The sequence below is a fragment of the Littorina saxatilis genome, linkage group LG16, assembly GCF_037325665.1.
Source record: "Littorina saxatilis isolate snail1 linkage group LG16, US_GU_Lsax_2.0, whole genome shotgun sequence".
Classification (NCBI taxonomy): Eukaryota; Metazoa; Mollusca; class Gastropoda; order Littorinimorpha; family Littorinidae; genus Littorina; species Littorina saxatilis.
The window spans coordinates 2,369,577-2,382,867 of NC_090260.1; the positions used below are offsets into that span (position 1 = coordinate 2,369,577).

The following is a 13,291-nucleotide window of genomic DNA, read 5'->3' on the forward strand; positions in this document are numbered from 1 at the left end:
CCACTGGCTCCGTTGCTGACTTGCCACGAGCGGGAAGACCAAGGGCGACAACTGCTGCTCAGGACCGTTTCATACGGCTCCGCCACCTCCGGAATCGTTTCCTGTCGGCCTCATCTTCTGTCCAGGCTCTCCCCGGGCCACACCGATTATCGGACCAGACCGTGCAGTACCGCCTGCATAAAGCTGGTTTGAGAGCTCGCAGACCTCACAGAGGAGCTGTCCTCACCCGCCGCCATCGCCAGAACCGAGTGCAGTGGGGCAACCAGCACCTTCGCTGGACCGTCCGGAATCACTGGAGACACGTGTGGTTCAGCGACGAGTCCTACTTCCTGCTCCAGCGACATGATGGTCGGAGGAGGGTCTACCGGAGAGTAAACGAACGTTACGCGCCCAACTGTGTGGATGAGGCACCCATTCATGGTGGTGGAGGCGTCATGGTGTGGGGGGCGATCAATACCGCTGGAAGGAGCACCCTGGTGCACGTCCCAGGGCGCATAACTGCCCAGCGATACGTGGAGGAAATTCTGCGCCCACGCCCTTCCTCTTCTGGCTGACCAGGATGCCATATTCCAGCAGGACAACGCTCGCCCGCACACAGCACGACTCACCACCCAGTTCCTCACCGACCACCATGTCCAGGTGCTTCCCTGGCCATCCATGTCGCCAGACATGAACCCGATAGAACACCTCTGGGATGAATTGGACAGACGTGTGCGCAGGCAAGAAGAAGCGCCAGCAAATCACCGCGATCTATTGCAGGCACTTCAGGAGGAGTGGGACACCATCCCACAGCAAGATATCCGGCATCTGATCCAGTCCATGCCCAGAAGGTGCCGGGCAGTTGTTGCTGCTCAAGGCAGTCACACCCCCCTACTGACTTGACAGCCTCGGCACCCAATCGTATTGATTGACTGATTGATTTGAAGATGCAAATGAACTGTGTGTGCATTCAACTGTGTCCATACCAAAATTCAAACAAATAATCTAAATATTGGATTTTCTGTTATTTTTTTCGAAAAATAAAACAAATTTGGCAAGTAGCAACTATGCGTTTCTTTTTTTGAACAGTATATATAATATGCGTGTGTGTCAAATTCCACAGGGGAGCTAGGTCGAACATATGTCATCCTAAAGCTCCAATTCAGCAATTGTACAATACTTTCAATGTATTTTCTTTCGCCCTAAGGTTTGGTGCTTCCTTTCAAATCTCAAATGTCATTTTAGTGACAACCCAGATCCAATTCACCAATGTCGCCCTAAAGCTCCCATTATACAATACTTTTGATTAGGGCGACCAAAAATATAACATATATTGTGCTAAATCCTACAGGGGAGCTAGGTCGACCAAATGTCGTCCTAAAGCTCCAATTGTACAATACTTTCAACTTATATTCTGTCGCCCTAAGGTTTGGTGATTCTTTTCAAATCTCAAATTTCATTTTTACTGACAACCCAGATCACATTGCCTATCAAGCAGACATACAAGCTAATGTCGACACATGCTTCCAGACAAATTTGCAATAACAATAGAACCTTTTCCCATAATACCATGGCAGCTTAGTACACCTGCCTTTCCTTGAGTCTCCACAATCATCATTCTGATTATTCTGAGACTATGATGCATGCTGGGTGTGTTTCTGCGGGTTGCATTGACCCGAGTTGGACATTGGCGTCAGGATCAAGTCCAAGCATGATTTTGAGGGCATATGTACTCAGAATACTGAATAGACCTCAGTTTAAAATCTCATCCCAAAGAGTAGTGAGACACCGCCCTCCATGTGGGGTCAAGTTAACAGCAGTGTACAACTCAGACAGTCACTTATCCAAGTACTGCCTAGGCTCGGCATTGCTTAACTTTGTCATTGAGTGAGACTGCAAGCCGCCCACTCGGCCACTATGGTCCAATAAATATTCGTGTTAAAATAAATGTGATGCTTTTGACACAGATCATCATAATGGTCCTGACTTGCCTCATTTATGTGCTTATCTTGTGTGTTTTTCTGGATTACACAGGTACCGTAGTTAATGTCCAACTATCCTAAAAATTAACAGTTTCTTGGTGGTGAATGCAAGTACGTGTAAGAATGTTGTGCCTTTTACATACTTTCTTTTTATTCTAAATTCAACCAATATACATGTGTATGTGTTAAAGCTTACAGGGGAGTTAAGTCGACCAAATGTCGCCCTAAAGATCCCATTATACACTACTTTCCACTTAGGATGACCATAGTATTTGTGCTTCCATTGGACTGACAATAATTACCCCCGGGGGGGGGGGGGGGGGGGGTGTGGCGGGGCCCAATTCCCATTTCCTGTGAAAAGTTAAAAAAGTCATCCGGAGAGTCAAATTCAGGAAGTAGGTAACCCGTGAGTTAGTTCAAATCGCAAGGCTTTTCGTACCTGTTCATCTCCAGAAGAGGCTGGTTTTATCGGTACATCTCCAGATGAGGCTGGTGGTAGCGGTACATCTCCAGATGAGGCTGGTGGTAGCGGTACATCTCCAGATGAGGCTGATGAAAAAAAATCAGGTCATCTTTTTACTGACACATACTTTGAAAGGAATTCCTGTTCCCGAACCGCCTTTTTCTTTGGCCCAGCTGAGGATCCACCTCTTTGTTGTTGTTTTTGCCTGATGGAAATTGAGCTTTCCACGCTTTGAACAGATCAATACAACTGATCTCGTTTCTTCACTTCATACAAAACTCGGTCACGTCATGTCACAAAAGTAGAAACTCAAGAAGTTTAAGAATTGTAAGGCGGCCTTCTGTCATTTTCAAGGGTACCAATTTGAAGCCAATATTTATCAACCAACATGAACCGTAGCCTACCGTACAGTCTGACAGTGTGAAATATGAATGGGGGTCGCATCAGCAACTTTAGCCTATTCATTTCACCCTCCGGAAGGACGGTCTAATCAGTCACTGATTTAGTGATAAACACGTAGTATTGATGCAGGCACACTCATTTTCGCAAACAAGCAGTTGCTTCATAAAATAGGTACTTAACAATTGTGCAGCGAGCTGGTTTTAAAAGTTCATGCATGTTCTGCTGTGCAGTGACTTGAATGAGAAGCATTTAACAAGGGTAAAAGATCAAATACGGTGATGCCACACGCTGAAGAATAACATACCTGTAGTCCTGAGCTGCTGCTGAAGGACAGTAAGGTCGGTGGGAAGCTGGACATTGTTGGGAGACGTAAGACGAGACACAGACTGCGCTGGCAACATCATTGCTTGAGGTGCCAAGGCAACGGGGTGCCAACCAGCCATCGAGAAAACCAGACTTTGCTGACTTGTTGTAACCATGCCTGTCAAACAAGTACAATGTACATATCACAATGGGCACAAGTCTTTTTTATGTGGGAAAAAGTATAGCCAGTGTTGTTGCCAGCCTAAGAAAACAATAGGTCATTTGGACCTCCCTAAAAAAAAACAATAAGTCCAAATGTCCTGACTTTAAAAAAACAATAGGTCCAAATTACCATGCCGTAATATTATATTGATGAAATTTCCGCTGTTTGCGCCGTTTTCGATAATTAGGTACACCGGCTGGAACGGGTATTTCCGTAAACGCAGCCTCGAGTGTCAAAGACGACAAACACAGAGTCAATGACGACAAACACAGAGTCGGCACCGAGTGCATTTTTCACTCGTAGCAAACATGAGCATTTCGATCGGGGTTTGTTTTCCGACTTTGCAACTCCCATTCCATTCATTGCAGACCTTGTCCGCCTTGTACGAATATGTATCGGTCAGTTGACCACCAAAACGTAAAAACTATCGGTCCATCGACCGGACAAGGCTAGGTCCAATGCGTCAAATCAGAAAGGAATGCGTCACAGACAAAAGACCGAGGCCTGGCAACAACACCGTATAGCATGTTAAATTCTTTACACAAGAAACTGTTTCCTTGATAGTACAATAATTGATTGCAACTCGACTAGGAAATGTCCTGAACTATAGACCAAGTTGTGGTTTCTGGCTCAGGAAAGCTGAATTTTAAGTAAATTGGTCAACCATGAATTGTCGCAGTCAGTGAGTTACTACTTCTCACAGTTTCTTTCATTGACTTTTACCTTGGCAAGTTTTCTTCCTTTGTGCAGGTGGTGACAGCATAGGGTAATCGCAGGAAGAAGGTGTGCTATCAGAATCAAAATCACTCTCCTGACAGTAGTCTTCATCCTAAAACAAAATATTCACAGTTAAGTTAATGTGATGTCTCTTGCAAGGCGGAGCATAGAATCATGTGGAACTTTTATTTAAACTAAAACATCACAATTTAAACCCCAAAAGGTATTTGTAAGTAGATCGGAATATCGGGTCAATTTTTGAAAAAGGACTTGGAGAAAGTATGATCACATTCACACCATTTTTAACATATATATATACATGCGTGTGTGTTAAATCCCACAGGGGAGCTAGGTCGATCGACCAAATGTCATCCTAAAGCTCCTATTGTACAATACTTTCAACGTATTTTCTTTCGCCCTAAGGTTTGGTACTTCCTTTCAAATCTCAAAAAAGTGTTGTTGTCTGATGTTGATGTCGTGTACCAAAAAGAAATAAAAACGTGTATAAAAAAAAAAAAACTGAAAAAATAAAATTCTCAAAAAAGTAATATGTCATTTTTTTTTAGTAACAACCCAGATCCAATTCGCCAAATGTCGCCCTAACGCTCCCATTATACAATACTTTTGATTAGGGCGACCAAAATTATAACATATATATATATATATATATATTATGCATGTGTGTTAAAGGCACAGTAAGCCTCCCGTAACCATCACAGAGCTCCCCGAGCGTCTAAATACAGTACAAGCATACTTCCATTTGAACGCTCACCGAACGGGAACATCCTGGCTGCTTTCTGTCGAGCGTGAGACATTTTCAAAGAATTTATTTTCGTAGACTTGTTCCGTTAACAACAACGGCGCCTCGTTTTTGCGCTAGACCTAACTTTTAAAATCTAAATAATAAATTGACAGCTTGTTACACAAACATTCTTTAATCATAAAAGAATTCGTTTTTTCATCAAGACAAGATCAGAACAATTCGAAGTTGTGAAAGTTTAAAAAAAGAAAAGCCCGGAAGCAGGGTCACGCAAGGGTCGTAGCAGACGACGGCCGGTTTATCAGTGCAAATCGCCGTTCCTCTCAACAGTCAAAAGCCATCGCGAGAGTTCTTGTGAACCACAGCCGTTGTTTCGTGCATAAAAAAAACGTGCTATTGTAGATAAGCTCACGTCGAGTCGCATTCAAATGACTAACTATGACGACTGCATTGTGAACTGGATCACACGGGTTCACGATGGCTCAGGGGTAAGATAAACCACGCAAAAATAAATTCTTTGAAAATTGTTCGCTCTTTACGGAGGGCACCTAGGATGTTCTCAATTGGTGAGTGTTTAAAGGAAATGGTGTTTGTACTGTGTGTAAAAGCCTGACCGCATCTGTGATGGTTTACGGGAGGCTTACTCTGCCTTTAAATCCCACAGGGGAGCTAGGTCGACCAAATGTCATCCTAAAGCTCCTATTGTACAATACTTTCACATATTTTTTTCGCCCTAAGGTTTGGTGCTTCCTTTCAAATCTAAAAAAAAGTGTTGCTGTCTGATGTTGATGTCGTGTACCAAGAAGAAACAAGAAGAGCAAACGCTCGATCGAGTCACTTTCGCAGTTCTGAATATTATATGAGGCATCAGATGGACAGGAAGAAATTGCTATTCACAACACAATGAGTCACGTTCACATAAAATTTGAGCCCGGTCACTTTTATAGTTTCCGAGAAAAGCCCAACGTTAAGTTGTGTGTTGCCGAACAGAAAAGGCTAGTTATCTCCCTTGTTTTTCTGATAACGTTCGTAAAAGGCTACAGATGTAAATACTTTGATGTAAAGAATAATCCTACAAAGTTTCAATCACATCCGATGAACTTTGTCAAAGATATAAAATGTCTAATTTTTCCTTTGACGCTGACCTGTGACCTTGAAAAAGGTCAAAGGTCAACGAAACCATCGTTAAAGTGTAGAGGTCATTGGAGGTCACGACTAAACAAAATATGAGCCCGATCGCTTTGATAGTTTCCGAGAAAAGTCCAACGTTAAGGTGGTGTCTACGGACGGCCGGCCGGACGGCCGGCCGGACAGACTAACACTGACCGATTACATAGAGTCACTTTTTCTCAAGTGACTCAATAAAAACGTGTATAAAAAAAAAATCTCAAAAAAGTAAAATGTCATTTTAGTAACAACCCAGATCCAATTCGCCAAATGTCGCCCTAAAGCTCCCATTATACAATACTTTTGATTAGGGCAACGAAAATTATAACATATATATATTGTGTTAAATCCTATAGGGGAGTTAGGTCAACCAAATGTCGTCCTAAAGGTAAAGCTCCAATTGTACAATACTTTCAACTTATATTTTGTCGCCCTAAGGTTTGGTGATTCTTTTAAAATCTCAAATTTCATTTTACTGACAACCCAGATCCCATTCTCTATCAAGCAGACATACAAGCTTATGTCGACACATGCTTCCAGACAAATTTGCAATAACAATAGAATCATTTCCCATAATACTATGGCAGCTTAGCACACCTGCCTTTCGTTGAGTCTCCACAATCATCATTTTGATTATTCTGAGACTATGATGCATGCTGGGTGTGTTTCTGCAGGTTGCATTGACCCGAGTTGGACATTGGCGTCAGGATCAAGTCCAAGCTTGATTTTGAGTGCATATATGTACTCAGAATACTGAATAGACCTCCCTTTAAAATCTCATCCCAAAGAGTAGTGAGACACCGCCCTCCATGAGGGGTCAAGTTAACAGCAGTGTACAACTCAGACAGTCACTTATCCAAGTACTTGGCTAGGCTCGGCATTGCTTAACTTTGTCATTGAGTGAGACTGCAAGCAGCCCACTCGGCCACTATGGTCCAATAAATATTCGTGTTAAAATAAATGTGATGCTTTTGACACAGATCATCATAATGGTCCTGACTTGCCTCAATTATGTGCTTATCTTGTGTGTTTTTCTGGATTACACAGGTACTGTAGTTAATGTCCAACTATCCTAAAAATTAACAGTTTCTTGGTAGTGAATGCGAGTACGTGTAAGAATGTTGTGACTTTTACATACTTTCTTTTTATTCTAAATTCAACCAATCTATATATGTACGTGTGTGTGTGTTAAAGCCAAATGTTGCCCTAAAGCTCCCATTATACAAAACATTCCACTTAGGCATAGGGCGACCGACAAGTATGGGTTATATGAAGTCTTATATCGCGCGCGTATCTCCAGACTCGGACTCAAGGCGCCGTGTGAGATGGATTTTTTTACACAATACATCACGCATTCACATCGACCAGCAGATCGCAGCCATTTCGGCGCATATCCTACTGTTCACGGCCTATTATTCAAAGTCACACGGGTATTTTGGTGGACATTTTTTTAATCTATGGCTATACAATTTTGCCAGGAAAGACCCTTTTGTCAATCGTGGGATCTTTAACGTGCACACCCCAATGTAGTGTACACGAAGGGACCTCGGTTTTTCGTCTCATCCGAAAGACTAGCACTTGAACCCACCACCTAGGTTAGGAAAGGGGGGAGAAAATTGCTAACGCCCCGACACAGGGTCGAACTCACTTCCGAGCGCAAGTGCGTTACCACTCGGCCACCCATTGGTGCCTTTTCTCCAATTTCATTAGACTGACAACATCGACCTAGAGGTGGCTAAATCCCATTTCCTGGAAAGTTTAAAAAATAAAAGCGGTCAATTTTCGTCCTGATATGGCTCTGCGTAGTCGGCTGGACGTTAAGCAACAAATAAACAAACAAAAACGGTCAATTTCATAATGGAGGTAACCCGTGAGTAAGTTCAAAATCACAATGCTTTTCGTACCTGTTCATCTCCAAATGAGGCTGGTGGTATCGGTACATTTCCAGATGAGGCTTTTGGTAGCGGTACATCTCCAGATGAGGCTGGTGGTATCAGTACATCTCCAGATAAGGCTGGTGGTATCGGTACATTTCCAGATGAGGCTGGTGGTATCGGTACATTTCCAGATAAGACTGGTGATAGCGGTACATCTCCAGATGAGGCTGATGATAGCGGTACATCTCCAGATGAGGCTGGTGATAGCGGTACATCTCCAGATGAGGCTGGTGGTATCGGTACATTTCCAGATAAGGCTGGTGATAGCGGTACATCTCCAGATGAGGTTGGTGGTATCAGTACATCTCCAGATAAGGCTGGTGATAGCGGTACATCTCCAGATGAGGCTGGTGATACTGGTACATGTCCAGATAAGACTGGTGAAACTGGTACATATCCAGATAAGGCTGGTGATACTGGTAAATCTCCAGATGAGGCTGGTGATGGCGGTACATCTCCAGATGAGGCTGGTGATACTGGTACATCTCCAGATAAGGCTTGTGATACTAGTACATCTCCAGACGAGGCTGGCAATACTTGTACATCTCCAAATGAGGCTGGCAATACTGGTACATCTCCAGATGAGGCCTGAGGTACCAGTACATCTCCAGATGAGGCTGATAAAAAACAAATCATATCTTTTAACTGACAGAAGCATGTGTTGCATATATATATATATTGTAATACAGACCTTGGGACCTCAATTTTGCCATGGAGTTTAACAAAAAAAAAGCTACGTGCATTTTCAGAAAAATGAGAGTACTCCACATAACTTTTAATCATTCATTTCAAACATGCTGCACACACCGTCATTGATAAAAAAAAAAGATGGAAATCTTTGTTGATTTTTTCTTTAAGAGAAGACCTAATGTCATTAGACATCTGTTTCATCATTGCTGTAGCCTTCTTGCAGGAACACTTAGACTTCTGCGCGATGTTTAAGACAGGAAACACACTTTTGACAGCTTGTAAAATCACATCTGCTGTGCTCAATGACAAATTCATTTTCACTATCAGCTCGGATAACATCGCTTTGGCATGTACTGCACCCTGTTCCTCGGGTAGATCTTTTGCAAAAGACAAAGTCTGTGATGCTCCTCATGCTGGCAGCGGCTTTTCTTGGTGTTGTCAATTTCAGGATCCCTATGAGTCTAGCTTTGACATGCAGTGTCTATCGATGTCAAACTTGGAAAACATACGTTGAAAGGAATTCCTGTTCCCGAACAGCCTTTTTCTTTGCTCCTGCTGAGGATCCACCTCTTTGTTGTTGTTTTTGCATGATAAAAATTGAGCTTTCCACGCTTTGAGCTGATCAACGCAACTGATCTCGTTTAGTCACTTCATACGAGATTCAAAATGGCCATAGTAACAGGTTGTTTTTTTACACTAACTGAGTGAACCGAAAGTAGAAACTCAAGAAGTCTAGGAATTATTTCTCTTTTTTTCCACAGACCGTATCAATCGTAATTTAGAAAATCAAGAGTACAAAATATGGCAAAATCTTACGGGTTCCCTTTTCTGTACTATAAATAGCAATAAAATGATCACAAGATCAAGAAGGGGCATTTACAGGCTTCATGGCCTATCTAATACTAATGTACATTTGAAACTTAGTCAGGTATAGATTACATTCAAAAAGCAGAGGGGTGGACTTTTTCTTGGGTTCCTACCATTGTAAGTTTTTGTTAAAACTTTAAACAATTAAAGTAAAGGTTAATGTATTGGCAAAACAAAGACGAGAACCGAAAAATGCCACACTATGAAAATAAGTATGATAAAATGAAGTCGCAGTAACACTAAGCTTTCAGTTTTATGGGAAAAGTATATATTTCACGACGTTACAAAAACATATTGAACGGAATTGCCACCACCAAGGAATATGATAGCCATGCCTTCAACCCTATTCAACGAAGAGGAAATCTGTATCTGTCAAGTCAATGCTGGTGTCTTGATTACCGCTTTACTGCTTTAAAGAAATGTGCCAACCTTGTGTTTTTTCTTCTGTGACTCGACGGCCTCCAGCTCCTCTTGCAGTACCACAACTCGTTTGAACAGCTGCTAGTTGCGGAATGACAGACTGTCGACCTCCTGCTGGTACTTTCTGTTCCATTGTTCCTTCTCTTTCAGGTGCTCCTATACAACAGGCACAAGAACCAATTGTATTTATGGTCAGTTGACAAAGCCATCTACTTTCAGTACATTTGACACTTTTCAACAATTTAGTCTTATGGTATGAATATTCTTCAAATGGCAAACAATTTTCTAATTACATTCAAAGTTATTCTTATAATTATCATATGTTAAAAGGCTTTTCTGGTTAATGTTAATTGTAATTCAATCAAGTTTGCGTTTTAATGAAACAGATCCTGTGATTGGTCAGAATGCCCCCAACTCATTAAAAATTACCGGTCATTAAATAGAGCTTAAACAATGACCACGAGTTGATTAGTGGAAAATAAACCACGAGTGGGTATTTGCAGCCTCTTGGTAATTCACGAGTGTGCGGAGCAGGTTGTTAATGAATTTTTTAGCTAGTGGCTATCGACAATTAGTCACCGGTAATTTGTAATGAGTTGGGACATTCTGACCAATCACAGGATCTGTTTCATTAAAACGCAAACTTGATTGTATTACAATTGTCGATAACCACTCGCTAAAAAATCCATTAACAACCTGCTGGCGAGGCGTATTGATACAGCCTCAACTAGTCTCGGTTAGCTTTGAGGGTCATTTACAAGTAGGAAATATGAAGGCCAACGAAATACCGAGACCATAAGGTATGCGAAGTGATGACGTTGAGTACGTGACGTAAGTTAATGCATGAATTCTTCCGGACTACGTCAGTCAATTCTAAAGATCGCTTTTGTGATGAAAAGAATTTGTTTTAGAGTTTGCTGTCCAGAAACCCGTCAAAAAAGAAGGGAAAATGTGTGTGAAAGAAAACAAAACAGGAGCAGAGTGATACGATAGGAATACAGAGACATTTCTTGGGACTTGACCCTTGCAGGTAGGTGGACTGAAAGTAGTGTGTGAACAGAACAGAACCAATTCTGTCTGTTTACAGCCGCATGAAAGCAGGAAAGAGATTGTCGTCAGATTCAATTACAATAACATTAACATGCTTCCATTTGAAACTTCTCGGTCTTCATCGTGGATTGACGCCCTCCCAAAGTCTAATTGAAGCCCTCCGTCGCTTCGCTCCGTCGGGCTTCAATTAGCTTTTGTCGGGCGTCAATCCCCGATGAAGACTTCGAAGTTTCAAATGGAAGCATGTTAATCACTTAATGTGTAACTGAACAGGTGGGGGCCTCATCAGATCAAAAAGCTGTGTCTGGCAAGAACCGTAGTGAAGGCATTACATCCGCATCAAAGCGACGAAGGAAAGTGTCCATTCTAGCTCTGCCCTCTAAAGTCAAACAGCAGTAAGTCCACTCATAATAAAGCCAAAATGAAGTATTGCCAGTCATAATTATGATAATATGACTGGCAATACTTCATTTTGGCTTTGATTTTTGTTTGTATGTTTGCTTAACGCCCAGCCGACCACGAAGGGCCATATCAGGGCGGTGCTGCTTTGACATATAACGTGCGCCACACACAAGACAGAAGTTGCAGCACAGGCTTCATGTCTCACCCAGTCACATTATTCTGACACCGGACCAACCAGGCCTAGCACTAACCCCATAATGCCAGACGCCAGGCGGAGCAGCCACTAGATTGCCAATTTTAAAGTCTTAGGTATGACCCGGCCGAGGTTCGAACCCACGACCTCCCGATCACGGGGCGGACGCCTTACCACTAGGCCAACCGTGCCGGTTTTTGGCTTTGAAGGGCAGGCTAAAGGTAGTCACTTTGATTAACTGGAAATAATTCATGCAAGTTTTTGTCTTAGCTTTTCTTACCTGAATTATTGCGTAAAGCCATGAGGACCACTCATCCTCCTACCTCTGGTGTAATGAGGGTAGTAGTCCATTTTTGCCGCAAGTACCTGGATAAAAAAAAGCATACACAATAAAATATTTTGTGTTGCCTCAACGTGCATGTCCACCCCCCCCCCCCTCCCCCATGTGACCATCTTATCAAGTTGCAGATATTGCTAGTGGTCAGTGTGTTCCCAACACAAATGTGACAAAGGGGTGCTGGTTTTTGTTTTATTAGGTTGAACTTGAAGAATTTTGTAGTAATGAATGTTTTTTGTTCACATCAATTTTGACTCGGTTTAAAGACTTTCATCTGGAATGTTCATAGATCAACCCATAAAAGTTTATCAAATTCCCTTACCAATAAATACACTTTAATTTTCCATGACCAGTGGCTGAACTTCTGTAACACTGACATTCAATTACAATAACATTAACATGCTTCCATTTGAAACTTCTCGGTCTTCATCGTGGATTGACGCCCTCCCAAAGTCTATAGTAATTGAAGCCCTCCGTCGCTTCGCTCTGTCGGGCTTCAATTAGCTTTTGTCGGGCGTCAGTCCCCGATGAAGACTTCGAAGTTTCAAATGGAAGCATGTTAATCACTTAATGTGTAACTGAACAGGTGGGGGCCTCATCAGATCAAAAAGCTGTGTCTGGCAAGAACCGTAGTGAAGGCATTACATCCGCATCAAAGCGACGAAGGAAAGTGTCCATTCTAGCTCTGCCCTCCAAAGTCAAACAGCAGTAAGTCCACTCATAATAAAGCCAAAATGAAGTATTGCCAGTCATAATTATGATAATATGACTGGCAATACTTCATTTTGGCTTTGATTTTTGTTTGTTTGTTTGCTTAACGCCCAGCCGACCACGAAGGGCCATATCAAGGCGGTGCTGCTTTGACATATAACGTGCGCCACACACAAGACAGAAGTCGCAGCACAGGCTTCATGTCTCACCCTGTCACATTATTCTGACACCGGACCAACCAGGCTTAGCACTAACCCCATAATGCCAGACGCCAGGCGGAGCAGCCACTAGATTGCCAATTTTAAAGTCTTAGGTATGACCCGGCCGGGGTTCGAACCCACGACCTCCCGATCACGGGGCGGACGCCTTACCACTAGGCCAACCGTGCCGGTTTTTGGCTTTGAAGGGCAGGCTAAAGGTAGTCACTTTGATTAACTGGAAATAATTCATGCAAGTTTTTGTCTTAGCTTTTCTTACCTGAATTATTGCGTAAAGCCATGAGGACCACTCATCCTCCTACCTCTGGTGTAATGAGGGTAGTAGTCCATTTTTGCCGCAAGTATCTGGATAAAAAAAAGCATACACAAAAAAATATTTTGTGTTGCCTCAACGTGCATGTCCACCCCCCCCACCCCCCCCCCCCCCCCCATGTGACCATCTTATCAAGTTGCAGATATTGCTAGTGGTC

General features: G+C 42.6%; 1 protein-coding gene across 1 annotated transcript; it reads right to left on the bottom strand.

The window, feature by feature from the left end:
* Positions 1–2,907: 2,907 nt before the first annotated feature.
* Positions 2,908–11,916, bottom strand: LOC138950182 (uncharacterized). The gene is made up of 5 exons (XM_070321922.1): positions 11,836–11,916; positions 9,920–10,066; positions 7,901–8,550; positions 4,076–4,181; positions 2,908–3,307 (listed from the first exon to the last, which is right to left on the bottom strand). The coding sequence occupies exons 1-5, from the start codon at positions 11,855–11,857 to the stop codon at positions 3,093–3,095; spliced, it is 1,140 nt and encodes a 379-aa protein (XP_070178023.1). The 5' UTR covers positions 11,858–11,916; the 3' UTR covers positions 2,908–3,092.
* Positions 11,917–13,291: the final 1,375 nt, after the last annotated feature.

What these genes read in the sequence shown, in the direction of transcription:
- LOC138950182 (XM_070321922.1), bottom strand. Translation starts at nt 11,857, where the DNA reads ATGGCTTTACGCAATAATTCAG. An exon ending in GGCTTTACGCAATAATTCAG is followed by an intron (nt 10,067 to 11,835) that starts GTAAGAAAAGCT and finishes CCTGTTGTATAG; the next exon opens with GAGCACCTGAAAGAGAAGGA. An exon ending in CACAGAAGAAAAAACACAAG is followed by an intron (nt 8,551 to 9,919) that starts GTTGGCACATTT and finishes GTTTTTTATCAG; the next exon opens with CCTCATCTGGAGATGTACTG.